The 18,092-nt window shown below is 46.8% G+C and overlaps 1 protein-coding gene across 10 annotated transcripts in view; it reads left to right on the plus strand.

The window, feature by feature from the left end:
• Window positions 1-4,033: 4,033 nt before the first annotated feature.
• SPINT1 (serine peptidase inhibitor, Kunitz type 1) overlaps window positions 4,034-18,092 on the plus strand; it is a 60,676-nt gene continuing 46,617 nt past the window's right edge. For all 10 annotated transcript variants that reach the window (XR_014789391.1, XR_014789393.1, XR_014789397.1 and 7 more), the window contains exon 1: window positions 4,034-4,922. Coding sequence is in view for 2 of the 10 variants with exons in the window: in XM_084845624.1 (XP_084701750.1) it covers window positions 4,490-4,922 (433 nt within the window). In the remaining 8 variants the exon portion in view is untranslated. The remainder of the gene's footprint in view (window positions 4,923-18,092) is intronic.

Below are 18,092 nucleotides of genomic sequence, written 5' to 3' on the forward strand. Positions count from 1 at the left end.
AGCTTGTGGCCCTCCAGATATTTTGACGTACAACTCTCATCATCCCTCAACATTGGCTATGTTGGCTGCGGTTGATGGGAGTTGTAGACCCTAACATCTGGAGGGCCATAAGTTGCCCATCCCTGAGCTAGATGGACCTACTTGACTGAATACAAGGCAGCTCCTTAATTCTGAGAAGTCCTGGGAAATCCCAGTGGAATAGGGATCTTTCATAGACATGGCTATGGGGGCTCAATATCTGTTTTCATGAGATTCTAGATCAACCTCTTGTTTACCCAAATCCTCAGGACTTGTGTGCATTAGGGCACAATCCTATTGGGATAGGCAGCCACCTCTGAACTCAGAGGTGACCACCTACCCAGTGCAGAGCAGGAGCAGCACAGAGGAGATCTTCTCCTCTGTGCTTCAGCCGCCCTGCATTTGCGGCTAGACAGCTGATTTCAGTTGTCTAGCTGCGGGAAGTCAGAGCGGGGGGGGGGGGAAGGCCAGATGATGCATAGGAAGCATTGGAAAGGCACTTCCACACTCCCCACCCTGCCCCAAGGAATGCCCCAGTTTTGCTGCTCTGCACTGCTCTTACGAGAACAGAGCACGGGGCTGATCGGTGCTGCCTACGAGGCGGCGCAGGAGGGGTGGAGGTCAGTTCCTGGGAACTGACCTATCCTATGGCTATCTATACACTGACTAGCAGCCATAGGATTGCACCTTAAGTATACGTGTTTCAAAGTATTCTTATTCATAACTGAGCACACAATAGAGATCATGTAACATAAATTAGGTACAAGACTGTTTGAAGAGTGATAAAATTAGATTCTTCTCTCCCTTGACCTTTCAAACCATGTTGGTTTTTATGTGATCATCCTAAATTCATTGTTAAGAGATATTCCCCCGTCTTTTCTTTTTTTTGGTTTAGCACTGTGGGCAGCTACTGAAGAAGCACAATGTGGAAGTCCCTTTATCAGTCTCAGCCAATCACATTGATTGTGCTTCCCTACCCACTCATCTTCACCTCAGCAACAAATCCAAATCAGGTCTCCAGACAAAACCTGGAGAAACCTTGGACATCATTTTCATACCATAATAATATAAGAAGAGCCCTGCTGGATCAGGACAAAGGTCCATCTAGCCCAACATCCTGTTTCACACAGTGGCCAACCAGATGCCCACTCTACTCAGCATGGGTTAGGCCTCATCTTGAGTACTGAGTCCAGTTCTGGGCACCACACTTTAAGAAGGATGCAGACAAACTGGAGAAGGTTCAGAGGAGGGCAACGAAGATGATCAGGGGACTGGAAACAAAGCCCTATGAGGAGGGAACTGGGCATGTTTAGCCTTGAGAAGACTGAGGGGAGATATGATAGCGCTCTTCAAGTACTTGAAAGGTTGTCACAGAGAGGAAGGCCAAGCTCTCTTCTTGATCATCCCCCAGTGCAGGACACAGAAGAATGGGCTCAAGATAGTGGGCTCTCTCACACTGGAGGCATTCAAGATGAAGCTGGACAGTCACTTGTCAGGGATTCTTTGACTTGGATTCCTGCACTGACCAGGGGGCTGGACTCCATGGTCTTATAGGCTGCTTCCAATCCTACTATTCTATGATTCTATGCCCATGGGAAGCCCACAAGCTGGGCATGAAAACAATTAGTCCTCCCTCACTGTTGATCTACCCCAACTGCTATTCTATGGAATACTGTTTCTGAATGTGGAAGTCCAATTTAGTTATGTCAGCAGTGAATCCATCTAATAAATGGTCTATTGGTCTGGAGCATACATCTAGCCCCACCCCTTAAACTAGAGATGGGCAACTTGTGGCCCTCCAGATGTTTGGGCCTTCAATTCCCATGACCCCTCACCATTGGCTCTGCTGGCTAGGGCTGATGGAAGTTGTAGGCAACCACCACCACCCTTTTTAAAGGACTGAGACTTGGAATAGATAAAACATGTTTCCCACATGATCATCTATGTGGGGCTTGTTTAAAAAAAGAAAGAAAAAGAAAGAGCAGCTGTGATGGTGGTTGTAGTGGTTGGTAATTTGGGGCTAGGCATGGGGGTTGGCTCACCCCATGCTATTTTCCCAGTGACCCCCCCCACACACACTTTTATATGCTTTCAAAGATGTCATTTACTGCAGTGGCACCTTAAGGAGGAAAATAGCTTGGAGGATTTTTGGTGGGGGGAAAAATAGCATGGGGAGGGGGAACAAGGCCCCCATCCCTGCCTGCCACAGCCCTGTCCCCATTTGCAAAACCTCTCCACGGCTGCAATATCTTTTTGTAATAAATAAATAAATAAATCTGGGATGCACAACCATGTGCCAAAGCTATCATCCATTGTGGGACCTATTCCCATTATAGATATCTCCAGATGCACGGCTATCTCTTCTGGAGCATGGTGTTCTCCTTCCTCTGTAATCCCATAGGACTGAATATAGTTCTGTGAAGTCCCCTGGGGTCAGCACTGTCTGCTTTGGCTGGCAGCCACTCTCCAAGGTCTCAGAAAGTAACCTTTCTTTCCCAGCCTTTCTGCCGGAAATCCTTTCACTGGAGATGCCTGGCTGGACTGAACCTGAGATGCCTTCTACATGCAAAACCTGTGCTCCCCCACTGAGCCTTGGGCCCTCCCCAAGAAATGTATTCCTTAATTAGGCAAAGTAAATAATTATACACTAGGATTCCATTTATTTCACCCATAGAAGCCTTTCCCCTGCTGGCTGGGGAATGCTGGGAGTTACAGGACTTTTTTCTGTCTAAATATGCATAGGATTGCACCGTTATATTTCCAGCCTTTCACTAGATAGTGACTTTCTCCTTGGGCTGTTTTGCTCTAATTGTCCTACAAGGGTACCCATGATATACTCAGTATCTTTAGTGATGTTGAATTGTTATGTGTGTTCTTTTTTATTGCCTGTATTTTTCACTTCATTTCAAAATAAAATACTATTCCATGGCAAATTTGGCAAAATAGATAATTAGATGCTCGCTCAAAACCAACCGTTTCACTGTGGGGACATTAGAAGATTCACAAATGAAATACCACACAATGTATGCCATCTATAGATGGGTTGTTGTTTATTCGTTCAGTCGCTTCCGACTCTTTGTGACTTCATGGACCAGTCCACGCTAGAGCTTCCTGTTGGCCATTGACACCCCCAGCTCCCCCAAGGTCGAGTCCATCACCTCCAGAATATCATCCATCCACCTTGCCCTTGGACGGCCCCTCTTCCTTTTGCCTTCCACTTTCCCTAGCATCAGCATCTTCTGCAGGGTATCCTGTCTTCTCATTATGTGGCCAAAGTACTTCAGTTTTGCGTTTAATATCATTCCTTCAAGTGAGCAGTCTGGCTTTATCTCCTGGAGTATGGACTGGTTTGATCTTCTTGCAGTCCAAGGCACTCTCAGAATTTTCCTCCAACACCACAGTTCAAAAGCATCTATCTTCCTTCGCTCAGCCTTCCTTATGGTCCAGCTCTCGCAGCCATAGGTTACTACGGGGAATACCGTTGCTTTAACTATGCAGACCTTTGTTGTCAGTGTGATGTCTCTACTCTTCACTATTTTATCAAGATTCTATACATGGGTAGGCAATAAGAAAAGAAAGAGAAGTGGAACCTATCTCATTTCCATACGAGAGGGCTAAGAAATGGACAATGCGCTCTACCGTGCTTTCACATCCACTTCTTGGCCTGAAAAAGTCTCCAAACACGTTCAGATTTAGACATGTCCAGATGTTCTCTTCCCTTTTACAGAAAAACTCCCGAGAAGCCTCTCCCTCCCCTTCTCCCTGGGCTAGTCCCATGTGTATATAGGACTAGGCAGGGCTGCGTGTCCAGGCGCTGGTTTCCACTTCCTGTCACCTGGAGTCTTTTGTCTGTTCCTGAATGCTGCGTAAGGGCACACCTGAGGCTCGGGAAGGCAGGAGTTAAAGGTGAGATTCGTCCGCCCGGAAGGGCAACACCCTCTCCGGCTACAGAACAGCCTATGAGTCAGTTTCACCTGAAACTCTACAGGTAGCGAGGGAAGCAAAGAAGGGAGGTAGAGCGTCGCTCGGCAAAGAAGAGGAAGCACCAGCGGGACTCGAGAGGGCGAAAGGAGCCGCACCAAACCGAAGGAGCCGTGCTTGAGAAGGCGCGTTCCCGGCCAGCCCCCTTCACTCTCTGCTAGAGGGACCGAGGCGGACGGCGCGTCCTCAAAAGGAAGCGTCCCACGGACACCATCTGGAGCTGGTCGTGGGAACAGGCGACCCAGAGCGGAGGGAGCTGGAGGCCAGCTTTGCAGCCCTCTTTGGGCGTTTGCTACCCAAGGGCGCGAGTTAAAGGGGCAGAGCTGGAGCGCGGAAGAAGCCGCTGAGAGCCCCCCTTCGCCTTTCCGGGGCGCTCTTCCTCTGCGGCTGGCGCCCTTCCCTCTCCGCGGCCCTCCGCGTCTAAAAGCCCGAGGAGAACTTGGCCAGGGAGGTTCGCCGGGCGAAGAGGGCTCCGCGCGCGCGCGCTGAGATGGTGCGAAGCCGAGGCCGGCTCCAGGCCGCCGCCCTGCTGCTCGTCCCGCTGGCCATGGCGCTGCTGGCGGGCGCGCAGGAGGGCGCCTCTTTCGGAGAGAGCTGCCTGGCCCACTTCACGGCCGGCTTGCCCGAGTTTGTGCTGGACACGGACGCGTCGGTGCAGAACGGCGCCACCTTCTTGTCCGCCCCGGAGGTGGAGCGCGGCCGGGACTGCGTGCGCGCGTGCTGCAAGGACCCCCAGTGCAACTTGGCGCTCGTGCAGCAGGTCCCGGGCGACGAGAGCGACGCCGTCCGGAGCTGCTTTCTCCTCGACTGCCTCTACGACCAGGCCTTTGTCTGCAAGTTCGCCAGGAAGGATGGCTTCCTCAACTACGTGAAGAGGGAGGTGTATGATGCCTATGTGGCCATGCGGGAACAGGGCAACCTTGGTAAGGAAGGCGGCGGGCGCGGGTGGGGTTCTGTTTTGGGGGGCATCCTGCCGAGGCTTGTACAACAGGGGATGGGAGAGAGCTGCGCTCTAGATGTTTGTGGAATTCAGCTCCCATAAGAACCAGCCAGCGTGGCCAGTGGTCAGCAAAGGTGGGAGTTCTAAATAATAATAATATTTCTATACCGCCCCATAGCCGAAGCTCTCTGGGCGGTTTACCGAACATTAAACATTAAAATACAACATACAGAGATTAAAAGCCATTTACATAAAAGCACATAGACAGTATACAAAACACCTTTGAACAGTCAGTCATACCTAAAGATACATCCAGGACTGATTAAAGCTCATCATGCGCTGCCAAATGCCTGGGAAAAGAGAGAGGTCTTAACGTGGTGCCAAAAAGATAACAGTGTTGGTGCCAGGCAGACCTCCTTGGGGAGCTCGTTCCACAGATGGGGGGCCACCACTGAGACCGTCCAAAGTGGCTGGAGGGCACCAGGTTGAAGGTAGAGCTCAATTTTTCTTCCTGTCTCGCAGCATTAAGATTCGGAACGGCCCTCAGTGAAGCTGGTTGGGGTCAGGGCTAAAAGGGAAGAGGACATATTCCTGGCAGATAAGCCTGTTTCAATGCCTACTAGTCATAAGGCCTATATATACTGCCTACTGCAGCGTTCCCCAACTGGGTGACCTCCAGATGTTTGTGGCTACAAGTCCCCATCATTCTTGATCAGTGGCTGTGCAGACTAGGGATGACAGGAGTTGTAATCCAGATATCTGGAGGGCACTGGGCTGGGCACCGCTGCCCTGCAGTGTCGGAGGCAGCATGCCTTTCAGTCCCAGTGGGTGGGGAACAATGATGGGGGAGGGGTATTGCCCCTGTGCCTTGCTTGTGAACTTCCCAGAGATGTCTGATTGGCCGCTATGGGAAATTGGCCTTTGATTTGATCCGGCAGGGCTCTTATATTCTTATGGTTCTCAAAGAAAAATACTCCTTCAAGAAGAGCATGGCTTGCTTTTAAAAAGGCTTGGACAAACGAATGGAGGACAGGTCTGTCATCAGCAATTTGGTTCCGACAGCTTAACTGAGCCTCCATTTCCAGGAGCAGGTGCTGGGCACAAACGGCAGGGGAAGGACATACTTCCATGCTCTGATCATGAGCATCCAGAGGTCTCTTGGTTACTGCTACGGGAAACAGAGTGGTGGACCTGATGGACTTTGGTCTGATCCAGCGAGATAATTAATAAGCATGGTTGTGTAAGAGGGTGACTTGAATATTGCTAATGTACTCTTTTAATCATTCATTAATAAATTTCTGGATTTCTCCGTGGAGAATAAGTCCCAATGTCCATTACGTATCAAACTAGCAACCTCTTTCCATGTTACGACTTCTGTTCGTGTGTGCCTATACAAATCATTCACATGATGAAAAACCAGCCCACATCTCCTTTTGACGTGGTGGTGGTGGGAGAATAGGACATGGAGGAGCACTTCCGCGAACAAAACTGTAACATGGGAAAGGGCACTAAAGGCCTTTCCAAATGACTTGGGTATCCTCCCTCAAGGCTGTGCTTCTGTTTTGGGAGTTGTGTACCTTCTAGCTACTAAATTTGCTGTATTTTGTGCCTGGCAGCAGAGCCGACCTATGACCAAGTAGCTCCCCAGGCAAGGAGCATCTTTTATATTCCCCCCTTCCATTTGCTCCACTTTTGGATCACTTGGTGTTTTTCCTGCTTTTTAGTCCATTTCACAGTGAATACACAATTTGCACGCATGACTTATCCCTGTTACATAAGACATTTGGACGCATGGATTTGATCACCGTCACTCACACACATACTGCTTGATTGGTTACTGATCTTGTAGATGTTCCTGTGAAGACCACCACTGCCCCCAAATGCTAATCCAACGTTGGCCACTCAGGTCAATGTTGTCAGCTTTACATGTGAAATAAACTGTTTGCACTGAGTGGAGAGTTGAGTAGATAGCCTTGATAGGTGGCCCCCTAGCCCAGTGTTCCCAGCAGTTGCATGGGTCACCAGCCCTGCCTAGGAAAATATCCACCTCCTCCCCTAAGAATTGCATCCATGACCGTTGTGACTGCTATTTGATTGTAGGAGCATCATGGGCAGCTACTGGTTATAGACAGCTATGTTGTTGTGTCGCTTGTCACTAACAAATCCCCTATTTATGTCTTCAATGGCTGTGTGCTAGTTCACCTTAAAAAAAGAAGTGAAAAACAGCCGGGCTACCACTCGCCAGACAAGAGCTGCTCCCCGCCTCCCCCCCTATCAATAAGTCTGCACTAACACATCCATGGCACGGTGATGTGGTACTATGTCACTTCCACTAGATCCAGGTTCTAGGAGCACCCTGTTACGTATACAGTGTGGCTGGCCCTGTAATCATATGGAAATTCCCCAGGAGGAAGATGGGTATAGTAGCAAACGTGTTGGACTTGGACCAGGGAAACTTTGGTTCAAATCCCCTGCTTGGCCATTAAGCTTACTGGGAGACTTTGTTGTGATGATAAACTGTGAAAGCCTCATGGAGTTTGCTCTGAGCTTCTTGAAAGGAAGGACAGCAAACACGCGTGATACAAATGTCATGCAAGCCACTTACCAAGGTCCAGTCTAACACAGGTCCGGGAAAGTCTGTAGGAAGGGACCATGCAGGTTGACCAAATGACATGGTTCATCATTATTATTATTGTTTGCATTTACATCCTGCCTTTTTCTTCAAGGAGCCCAAGGCAGTGCAGTACATGATCATCTTCCTCTCCCTTTTATCCTCACTCCCTTTTATCCTCGCTCCCTTTTACCCTCACAACAACCCTGTAAGGTAGGTTAGACTGAGAGTCAGTGACTGACCCAAAGTCACCCAATAAGCTTCATGGCTGAGTAGGGACATGAACCCAGGTCTCCCCCAGTCCAGCACTCTGACCGCTACGTCACATGGCTCTTATTCCTAATGGGTGTGAGACAGGCATGGCTTAGCTCAACCTTCTCCAATCTAGTGCTCTCCAGATGCTTTGGACTACGACTCCCATCAGCCAGCAAGGCCAGTGGTCACTAATGCTGGGAGGTGTAGTCTGAAACATCTGGAAGATGCCAGTTTTGGGAAGGTCAGGCTCCGGTAATGTGTCATATGTGGTGCTGTCCTTGAAGATGACCTGAAAGCTTCGACTAGTGCAGGATGTGGTTGCTAGACTGTTAACAGGTGTGGCCAAATGGGATCACTTACACCAATTCTGAGGGAGCTGCACTAGTTCCTGTTTGCTTCTGGGACCAATTCAAAGTGCTGCTTTTGACCTTTAAAGTCCTAAATGGCTTGGGACCCAAATACCTGAAGCTGCATTCCTCCCTATACCAGCCTGCCCATGTCTTAAGATCTGCTGGGGAGGCTCTCCTCAAAGTGCCATCCTCACATTATGTGTTAACAAGGAGAGAGCCTTCTCTGTTATGGGGCACTGCTGTGGAACACCCCATTGAAGTCTGACTGGCTCCGACCTTACTATCTTTTCAGGATCAAGTTTAAACCTTTCATTTGCCCATGCATTTTAGTGTGTTCATCTGTCATTTATATTTTGCTGCCTTTTACAATTGCTTTATGATGGTGTTCTGCTTATTTTTATTCTATCTTCTGGCTATATGACTGGTTTGGGGTCTTGTTCTGTACATCACTCTTACCTTTTGATGAAGGGTGGTTCAAAAATCATCTTAATAAATAAAAACAAATGGTGCCAGACCACAGGAAGCATTATGGTAACACATGACTCGGACCTGAAATGTGCAGTCAGCAGATACAGATGGGTAAATGGGATGTAATGCAAATGGGATGTACTGCAACCGTGTAAACTCCTATTTATTATTATTATTATTATTATCATTTTCCTCTGACTCAGTGTCCAGACAGTGGTGGGAGACTCCATAAGATAGCCTTAGTGTTCTTCACGGTGAGGCTTGAGGACCACTGGTGGTTCCCAGGCACCTCAAGTGTGGCTCTCTGCCTCCCCACCTGCTCTTATTCTTGCTCTCGCTCTTCTTGCAGCGGCTGCTCACTCTTGGGAGGGGCTCTCTATCTTTGCCTTGTTTGCTTTGCGGGTGGGCTGGCGGCTGTGGGCTACTGGAGGAGGCTGTCAGGCTCAGCTGTAAGATGGTGGGAGGGGGAGCGGAGAACACAGGAGCAATCAGTCTACTAGCTGTGGTGGGGGAAAGGCTTGCAGCTGATTTCAGTACACAGCATTGCCACTTGACTGGGGGTGGGGGAGAGGAGATGGCCCAGGAAAGGCCCCCAAGCAGCCTCAGTGGTGGTGCCTGGAGCCAAAGTGGCTCCTACTTGGAAAAATAGTGAAAGTAATGGCCTTAGGATGAAAATTCCTTCTTGTGCATCATATAACAAGTCCATTGAGCTTCCAGTTCCAAGTTTAAAAGCAGCATTAAAGATGCTCCATTGCTTGGAAACATGTAGGTTCTACTAAAAGGTATTTACATTATTTCAAAATGTTTAAAGAAAATGTAATGAGAGAAATGACACTGGGCTTAGTTCTGAGTCTTCCCGGAATACTTCATCTCCTGTTGAACCCTAAAGATTCCTGATCTTCAGGGTTCAATCGTATGCTGGGAATTGTAGGACTTTTTTCTGTCTAAACATGCATAGGACCGCACCCTAAGTAATAATTTGTGCCTATTTTTGCAGAAAATGCTTTAGCAAGTTCTTACTTTTTCAGTGCACCATAAAGATCCTCAATATAATTATTTCTCCGTTTTTAACACCAGTTTTACCCTTTTCTGTACTTCCTGCTGAATGGTTTCAAAAGGATGCTAGAGCAGTTTTCCCTGTTCTCTTTACACATTTCCCTGGGATGCTCAAAATGACTGCAGAATTCCTCAGTGGTAACCACACCAAATTGAATACCTAATTAGTGGGATATGCCATCAGATTAGGTAAGAGATGTCTATGTAAATGGATCATACTAATACACCAAAATGTGATGTATATGATTTCTTTCTTGTTTGGAATTGTTAAGAAAAAGCTTGATGTAGCTGAAACATTATTTTACCTCTCCTCACAAATTATTATAAGGAAACTGAAGAATAATTAAGGGAGCAATCCAGTGGCCCCTAGACAGTATTTGAGGGGCCATGGGATAGTTTGAATTCCTGGCTCTGAATCTGGAGACAATACTCCAACTCAGGGGGGGGAATGAATCTGACCCCCCTCCCCCTCGTAGCTGATTTGGAAACAACCATATTGGCTGGCCTCCAAGATCGGGAACTCAACCTCAGAGGGGGGGAAAGGGGGCATTTTGGTTGGGAGGGAGGGGAGGAGAGCGGAGAGGCCAGGATATGAGTTGTCCTGAGCCTCTGTCAACCTCCTTCCCTCCCACTCCGAAACGTCTTTGCTATACGGGCAAAGAAGCCTGTCTAGCGAAAAATGCAGGGCTGGGCCAAAGCCGAAAGGACACTCAGCTGTGGATGTGTCTGGTGGTGAAAAGAAAGTCCGATGCTGTAAAGAACAATATTGTTTAGGAACCTGGAATGTCAGATCAATGAATCAAGGTAAGCTGGAAGTGGTCAAACATGAGATGGCAAGATTGAACATCGACATCTTGGGAATCAGCGAACTAAAATGGACAGGCATGGGCGAATTTAATTCAGGTGACCATTATATCTACTACTGTGGGCAAGAATCCCTGAGAAGAAATGGAGTAGCACTCATAGTCAACAAAAGGGTGGGAAAAGCAGTACTGGGGTACAATCTCAAAAACGACAGAATGATCTCAGTACGAATCCAAGGCAAACCATTCAACATCACAGTAATTCAAGTCTATGCCCCAACCACTGAGGCCGAAGAAGCTGAGGTTGATCGGTTCTATGAAGACCTACAACACCTTCTAGAACTAACACCAAAAAAAGATGTCCTCTTCATCATAGGGGATTGGAATGCTAAAGTAGGAAGTCAAGAAATCACCGGGATAACAGGCAAACATGGCCTTGGTGTACAAAATGAAGCAGGACAAAGGCTAATAGGGTTTTGCCAAGAGAACACGCTGCTCATAGCAAACACTCTTTTCCAACAGCACAAGAGACGACTCTACACATGGACATCACCAGATGGTTCATATCGAAATCAGATTGATTATGTCCTTTGCAGCCAAAGATGGCAAAGCTCTATACAGTCAGTAAAAACAAGACCTGGAGCTGACTGTGGCTCAGATCTTGAGCTTCTTATTGCAAAATTTCAGCTTAAATTGAAGCACGTAGGGAAAACCACTAAACCATTCAGGTTTATGACCTAAATCATATCCCTTATGAATATACAGTGGAGGTGAGGAATAGATTTCAGGGATTAGACCTGATAGACAGAGTGCCTGAGGAACTATGGACGGAGGTCCGTAACATTGTTCAGGAGGCAGCAACGAAATCCATCCCAAAGAAAAAGAAATGCAAGAAAGCAAAGCGGCTGACTGATGAGGCTTTACAAGTAGCTGAGGAAAGAATGGAAGCGAAAAGCAAGGGAGAAAGGGGAAGATATACCCAACTGAATGCAGAGTTCCAGAGAATAGCAAGGAGAGACAAGAAGGCCTTCTTAAAAGAATAATGCAAAGAAATCGAAGAAAACAATAGAATGGGAAAGAGTAGAGATCTCTTCAAGAAAATCGGAGATATCAAGGGAACATTTTGTGCAAAGATGGGCATGATAAAGGACAAAGAAGGCAGGGACCTAACAGAAGCAGATGAGATTAAGAAGAGGTGGAAAGAATACACAGAAGAACTATACAGGAAAGATCTGAATGTCTTGATAGCCATGATAGTGTGGTCACTGAACTTGAGCCGGACATCCTAGAGAGTAAAGTCAAGTGGGCCTTAGGAAGCATTACTAACAACAAAGCCAGCGGAGATGACAGTATTCCAGCTGAGCTATTTAAAATCCTAAAAGACGATGCTGTTAAAGTGCTGCACTCAGTATGCCAACAAATTTGGAACACTCAGCAATGGCCACAAGACTGGAAAAGGTCAGTTTACATTCCAATTCCAAAGAAGGGCAACGCCAAAGAGTGTTCAAACTACCGTACAATTGCGCTCATTTAACATGCCAGCAAGGTGATGCTCAAACTCCTACAAGCTAGGCTTCAGCAGTATGCGAACCGAGAACTACCAGAAGTACAAGCTGGGTTTCGAAGAGGCAGGGGAACTAGAGATCAAATCGCCAACATTCGCTGGATCATGGAGAAAGCAAGAGAATTCCAGAAAAATGTCTATTTCTGCTTCATTGACTATGCTAAAGCCTTTGATTGTGTGGATCACAACAAACTGTGGCAAATTCTGAAAGAGATGGGAGTACCAGACCATCTTACCTGTCTCCTGAGAAACCTGTACGAGGGTCAAGAAGCAACAGTAAGAACCGGTCATGGAACAACTGATTGGTTCAAAATTGGGAAAGGAGTACGACAAGGCTGTATACTGTCGCCCTGCTTATTTAATTTATATGCAGAGTACATCATGAGAAACGCCGGGATGGATGAATCACAGCTCGGAATTAAGATTGCCGGGAGAATTATCAACAACCTCAGATATGCAGACAATACCACCCTAATGGCAGAAAGCGAAGAGGATCTAAAGAGCCTCTTGTTGAGGGTGAAAGTGGAGAGTGCAAAAGCTGGTTTGAAACTCAACATTAACAAAACGAAGATCATGGCATGTGGCCCCATCACTTCCTGGCATATAGAAGGGGAAGAAATGGAAGCAGTGACAGATTTTATTTTCTTGGGCTCCAAGATCACCGCAGACGGTGACTGTAGCCATGAAATTAAAAGACGCTTGCTCCTTGGGAGGAAAGCTATGGCAAACCTAGACAGCATAATAAGAAGCAGAGACATCACCTTGCCGACAAAGGTCCGTCTAATCAAAGCTATGGTTTTCCCAGTAGCAACGTATGGCTGTGAGAGCTGGACTATAAGGAAGGCTGAGCACCGAAGAATTGATGCTTTCGAACTGTGGTGCTGGAGAAGACTCTTACGAGTGCCCTGGACTGCAAGGAGGTCCAATCAGTCCATCCTAAAGGAAATCAACCCTGAGTGCTCATTGGAAGGACAGATACTGAAGCTGAAGCTCAAATATTTTGGCCACCTAATGCGAAGAGAAGTATTCCAGTATCTCTGGAAAAGACCCTGATGCTGGGAAAGATTGAAGGCAAAAGGAGAAGGGGACAGCAGAGGATGAGATGGCTAGATAGCATCACCGATGCAATGAATATGGACTTGAGCACGCTCCGGGAGAGAGCGCAGGACAGGAAGGCCTGGCGTGCTATGGTCCATGGGGTCATGAAGAGTCGGACACGACTGAACAACTGAACAACAAAACCTGCCCTTCATAGGATGACTGTAAGCCTCCAGGTTCGGGGGCTTATGATCTGCAAGGGTGCAACACAGGAGTGCACCCTAAGGATGCTAGTTCAGTTTATTTATTATTTACCATTCAATATAATAAAATCTTTAAGCATTTTTTAAAATCATAGATCATATAATTGGTATGATTGAAGACTGTACACAATAACACTGATTTAGTCTAGGAGCAGGATATCTAGATGATTGCTTTGTCCCATATGCACCTGCCCATGCATTGGGGTCATAATTTCAGGCCTTGGTGACTGTGTGGGACAGGGGGCCCTTGTTCGTGGCACCTAGGTTGTGGAATGCCTTTCCCAGAAATATTTGCTTGGTGCTCTCCTTATTGAGCCCGAATTATGCGTTCTGTTCAAATGAGCTTTGAGGGAAGGAGATAAAATGGTTATTTGTTTCTGTTTCAGTTCTTGCTTCATTTTTGTGTTATGCTTTTATCTTTGAAGTGTATTTTTGTGTGCGTGTTAGCTGCCTTGGAGGCTGAATTGTGGAAAGCTGGTGTCAAAATATTTGAAATAAATCCAATTTGAGAAGACAAGGAATTATGTCTGGAACATGGCCAGAAAATAAATGAATTCTAGAGCTCTGACATACAAAGAAGCAGGTCAGGAGGTGGGGAATCCTATGGGGAATGTGAACTTGTTTGAACAGGACAGGTGAGTGCATCATTTCCGTTGAGTGGCAGAAAATAGGTACTGTAGGTGTGCTTCTAGGAAACGGGATTAACAAAGCCCCTGAGCAGTGAGATTACTTTGTCTACCTGGCAGATACTTTGGAATTTATGTCATTTTTCTCTTCATGACCTTCCTGGGACCTCTGCAGATGTTCCCCTCAGCCGTGTTATAGGGACCAGTGGAAGCAAAACAACAGCGTTCGCCTCCTGTCTGTGCATATCATTAAAACCTAGTTTAATGGTTTAGTTTGGCAGATAAGACTCTGTGGTTGTCTTAGGCAATGCATACTTCCTCACCTGAAAGGCAACAAATGAGACAACTGAGAGTGTGTGCTTGTCTTGCATTAGCTGCCATGTTCTCAGGAAAAAACACACAACAAGATTGGGAAACACGTGCCCTAAATAATTTTACTTCCAAATATAATTGTTTAATTTATTTTTAAGATGTTTTAGTTGCCCTATAGCAAGTTGCTCTCAAGGCAATGTACAGCACAAATAAAATCCATATAAATCAAATCAAAACAGAAAACAATTAAAAGAAGCAGAGGCTAAAATGGGCATCGCCAAAAAATCCTTAAAATTGTGACTGAACGATGAGGCAAGGGAAGCGCCTGTGACCCAAAGCACGGTAATCTCTTCCCCATCCAGTCTTGGGGCCAAACAAAATGTATAGTTAATTGCCTGGAGACAATTCACTGTTAATTTCATGAATGTAATTAAGGCACGTGTTTTGGAAGCCTGAGCAAACTTGGGATTATGCAGGGTCTTGAGGGGGGAATTTAACCAGTGGAGGCTGGTGGCTCCGACGTCAGTGGGGCTGTAACGCTGCTCTGCGTTTCAGCCAGAACTCTAAGGAAACTATCCAAGGTGCTGGAACTATTCTGGGACTAGGGTTCAGCACCTTGGACAGCTTTAGCATTCTGACTGGTGCTGACCGAAACCCAGAGGCTATTCACAGCCCCGCTTACATCGGAGCCACCAGCCTTCACTGAGTTTAACTCTTTCTTTCCCTACCATGGTCCTGACAAAAAATGCCTCTCTGAAAGGTCTCCACGTATCTTGAAAAGCAAATAGCAATATTGGTCACGACCATGGTAGGGAGCTGGGGAGAGAGAGAGGGAGTTAAAACTCCCTACCCCATCTGTCTCTCTCTCTTGTGCGCGCACACATCCTGAGGCAGCTCAGTCTTCTTGGGGGCTCCTATTTATGTAATTACATGTATCTATTTTATTTATTGCATTTATATTCCGCTTTCCTCCAGGGAGCCAAAAGGAATGGGCATGTGTGATTCTCCCTTCCATTTATCCTAAAAAATATGCCTGTGGGGTCAGCCCTACCATTAGCTGTGGTGAGGCAGCTGCCTTGGGCGGCAAATACTGTGGGGCAGGAAGCTGCAGCGAGGTGTTGTGGGACAGAGCTGTGTGTGCCATGGGGCCTGCCTGTGCCCCCTGGGCTAGCCTGCTGCCTTTAGGTGCAGTGGAGACCCTTGTCCAGTCACCAGTGTGGAAGTAATATTCAACTGCCAGTTTGGGGCAGCTTTTGTATGTGGAATGGGAGACACACAGTGTGGGGTGGGGTGGTGTGGTGGGGAGAAAGTCAAAGCAACTGAAAGGAAGTGCTTCTGATTGCAGCAAAGGCAGGAAGAAACTCAGTTTAGAGAGTCTACAGGGGCAAGTCTGTAGCTCAGTAGTAGAGCATGTGCTTTGTATGCAAACGGTCCTAGGTTCAATCCCTGGCATCTCCAGGCAGGGCTAAGGAAAGGCCACTCACTGTCTGATATCCTGGAGAGCAGCTTCCAGTCAGAGTGGACAGTATTGAGCCAGATGTACCAATGGTCTGATTCAGTATAAGGCAGCTTCCTATGTTCTAATGACAGTCTTGTTCTCACTGTGCAGGTAAACCTTTGTCTGGGTGGGGCAGCTTCAGATTGCGGGGGGGGGGCGTTCACATGACTGTGCTCATCCATATTAAAAATAATTCCCTGTGCTTAGAAAGCTAGCATGTCAGGGAGAATGCTAGGCTAGCTAGACCTTTTCTCTCTGACACCTAATTTTCTACGTGTGGCAAGCTTATTTTGTCAGGAGGAGCATTCTGTTGAATTGCATGCAGGGCCCTGACCAGGATTGGGACGATTGCACACAGGGACGGGAGGTTTAATTCTTCCCTCCTAGATTGCCATCCCCACGTGTGCCGCAGTTAAAGACACAGGTTTACAACCTCCGAGAGACCTAGGCTGAGGATGGGGCTGGTTGGTTGATGAACCTGACAAGAGGCACTGGGTATCAAGATGGCTGGGAACAATGCCAGACAGACCCTTTTTGTTCTGTTTCCCTTGCCTCTATCCTGCAAGTACCCTGGATGTTTTTAGGCTATTTGAAATCAGAAGAAATGTGTAGAAGCAGAAAGGGAGGCAGTTGAGAAGTAGGAGATTTGGCTGTTCACATGGTACAGTTTAGCAGGAATGCATTATGGATTTAGCAGAACGAATCTAATTGTGGCTGTCTCTGCAGTATGTTTGTGGTGTATACCTGATTCTTGGATTATAGCCTTCAAAAGCAATACGTCTCTAAGAATGGCAGGAGAAGATAAGTAGGTACATCATGTCTCTGGGAAACTAAGGAAGAGCAAAAATCAATTCTTTGTCAGGAAGAGGTAGGTTCTCCAGAAAGTACTGCGCGACTGATGGATAACTGTGAGGGATTTAGACTTGTAAGGGCTAGGTTCAGAAATGAACTGGTGTGTGGCCTTGGGTGGATCACTTTCTTCCGTCCTCGGTTCCCCACCTGTAAAATGGGAACATTGATGACTTAATCTGCACGGTTGATGTTCAGATGAATAGAATGGCTCTAACACACTTTGTACACTGAACAGTACTCTAAAGATAATTACTAATAACGTTTGGGGTGATGCAGCAGAGGGAATGTATATGTCATTTGGGAAAGTGGGCTAACCTGATAGATATGACTGGGCTAGTAAAACGTGTAAGTCTGATATAATGGTAGAAATAATGGACAAACCCATAGCATCACCAACAGGGATGGGCAAATCAGCTCACTGGTCCATTTTACTTCCCTTTTCATCATCATCCTGTAGGCCAAATTCCCCAACTGGTATGTCCAGTGTGATTTCTCAAGAGCTCTGCCCAGTTTGGGTGGCAACCGTCACCCTCTTCGTGCAGTGTAGTGATGATCAGGTGTCGTGAAGCACTGCCAATATTTCCACATTCAGTTTATTTGTTAGCTCTTGTCGGTAAATATGCACACAACTTGGGTTGCAATATAAACATGTCCACAATCTAACCATCCATTCCAAGCACAGAAACTCAATGTGCACATTGAATTCATCTGCTCACAAAGGCTGCCTGTTAATGTCCATGGTGGAAGCTAGTCTGTGTGCATTTGTGAAGGTTTGAGGTCTACAGAGGCAAGGAAAAGGAAAAGCTAAGGCCTAGAGGCCTTGTTTGTTTGTTTTTGAGAGGGGGTACCCCTGAGAGGTGTAGTTTCATGTCCCTGGTTATGTTTCAGTTTCATTTCCCCAGTTAAGTATAATTTCTTCAGGTTTGAAACAGTACTTTTGGTTTTGAGGGGAGAGGGTATAAAAAGAGACTCAGAAAGACCAGAGTAGTAAGAGCAGAGTCGGGGAGACCAGAGCCTGAAGAGGGAGCAGGAAGAAGCAGCCTGGAGAAGTCCAAGTACAATTAGGGTAAAGGAACTTGCGTTTTGCAACTTTTATTTTCTCTTAATGCTTTTTGTTTGTATCACTCAGCTCTACTCTGTAAATACCTGTAGTTGTAATTTGCTTGCTTTAATTTACTAGTAAACTGTTGTGGTTAAACCCTGTGTCTAGAATGTCAGTCACCCCACACCTGCAGCCTAAATCCCACATTATTGGAAAGGGGAAGGTAAAAGAAGGAAGGTGGGACTCTTAAGGAGGCAAGAGATCCTTCAGGAGTTGCTCAGGGGGTCCAGGTCATAAGGGGAACACTGTCGTAATTGTATAGATCTGCTTCCTTCACTTAAATTAATACCCCCCCATCAATCCCCCTTCCTGTGCACAGTGCAGGCAAAGGATCATGATAATTCTCAAGGTTAGT

The sequence above is a fragment of the Heloderma suspectum genome, chromosome 1 (assembly GCF_057233095.1).
Source record: "Heloderma suspectum isolate Gila_16-S chromosome 1, 16-S_ref, whole genome shotgun sequence".
NCBI classification, from domain to species: Eukaryota; Metazoa; Chordata; class Lepidosauria; order Squamata; family Helodermatidae; genus Heloderma; species Heloderma suspectum.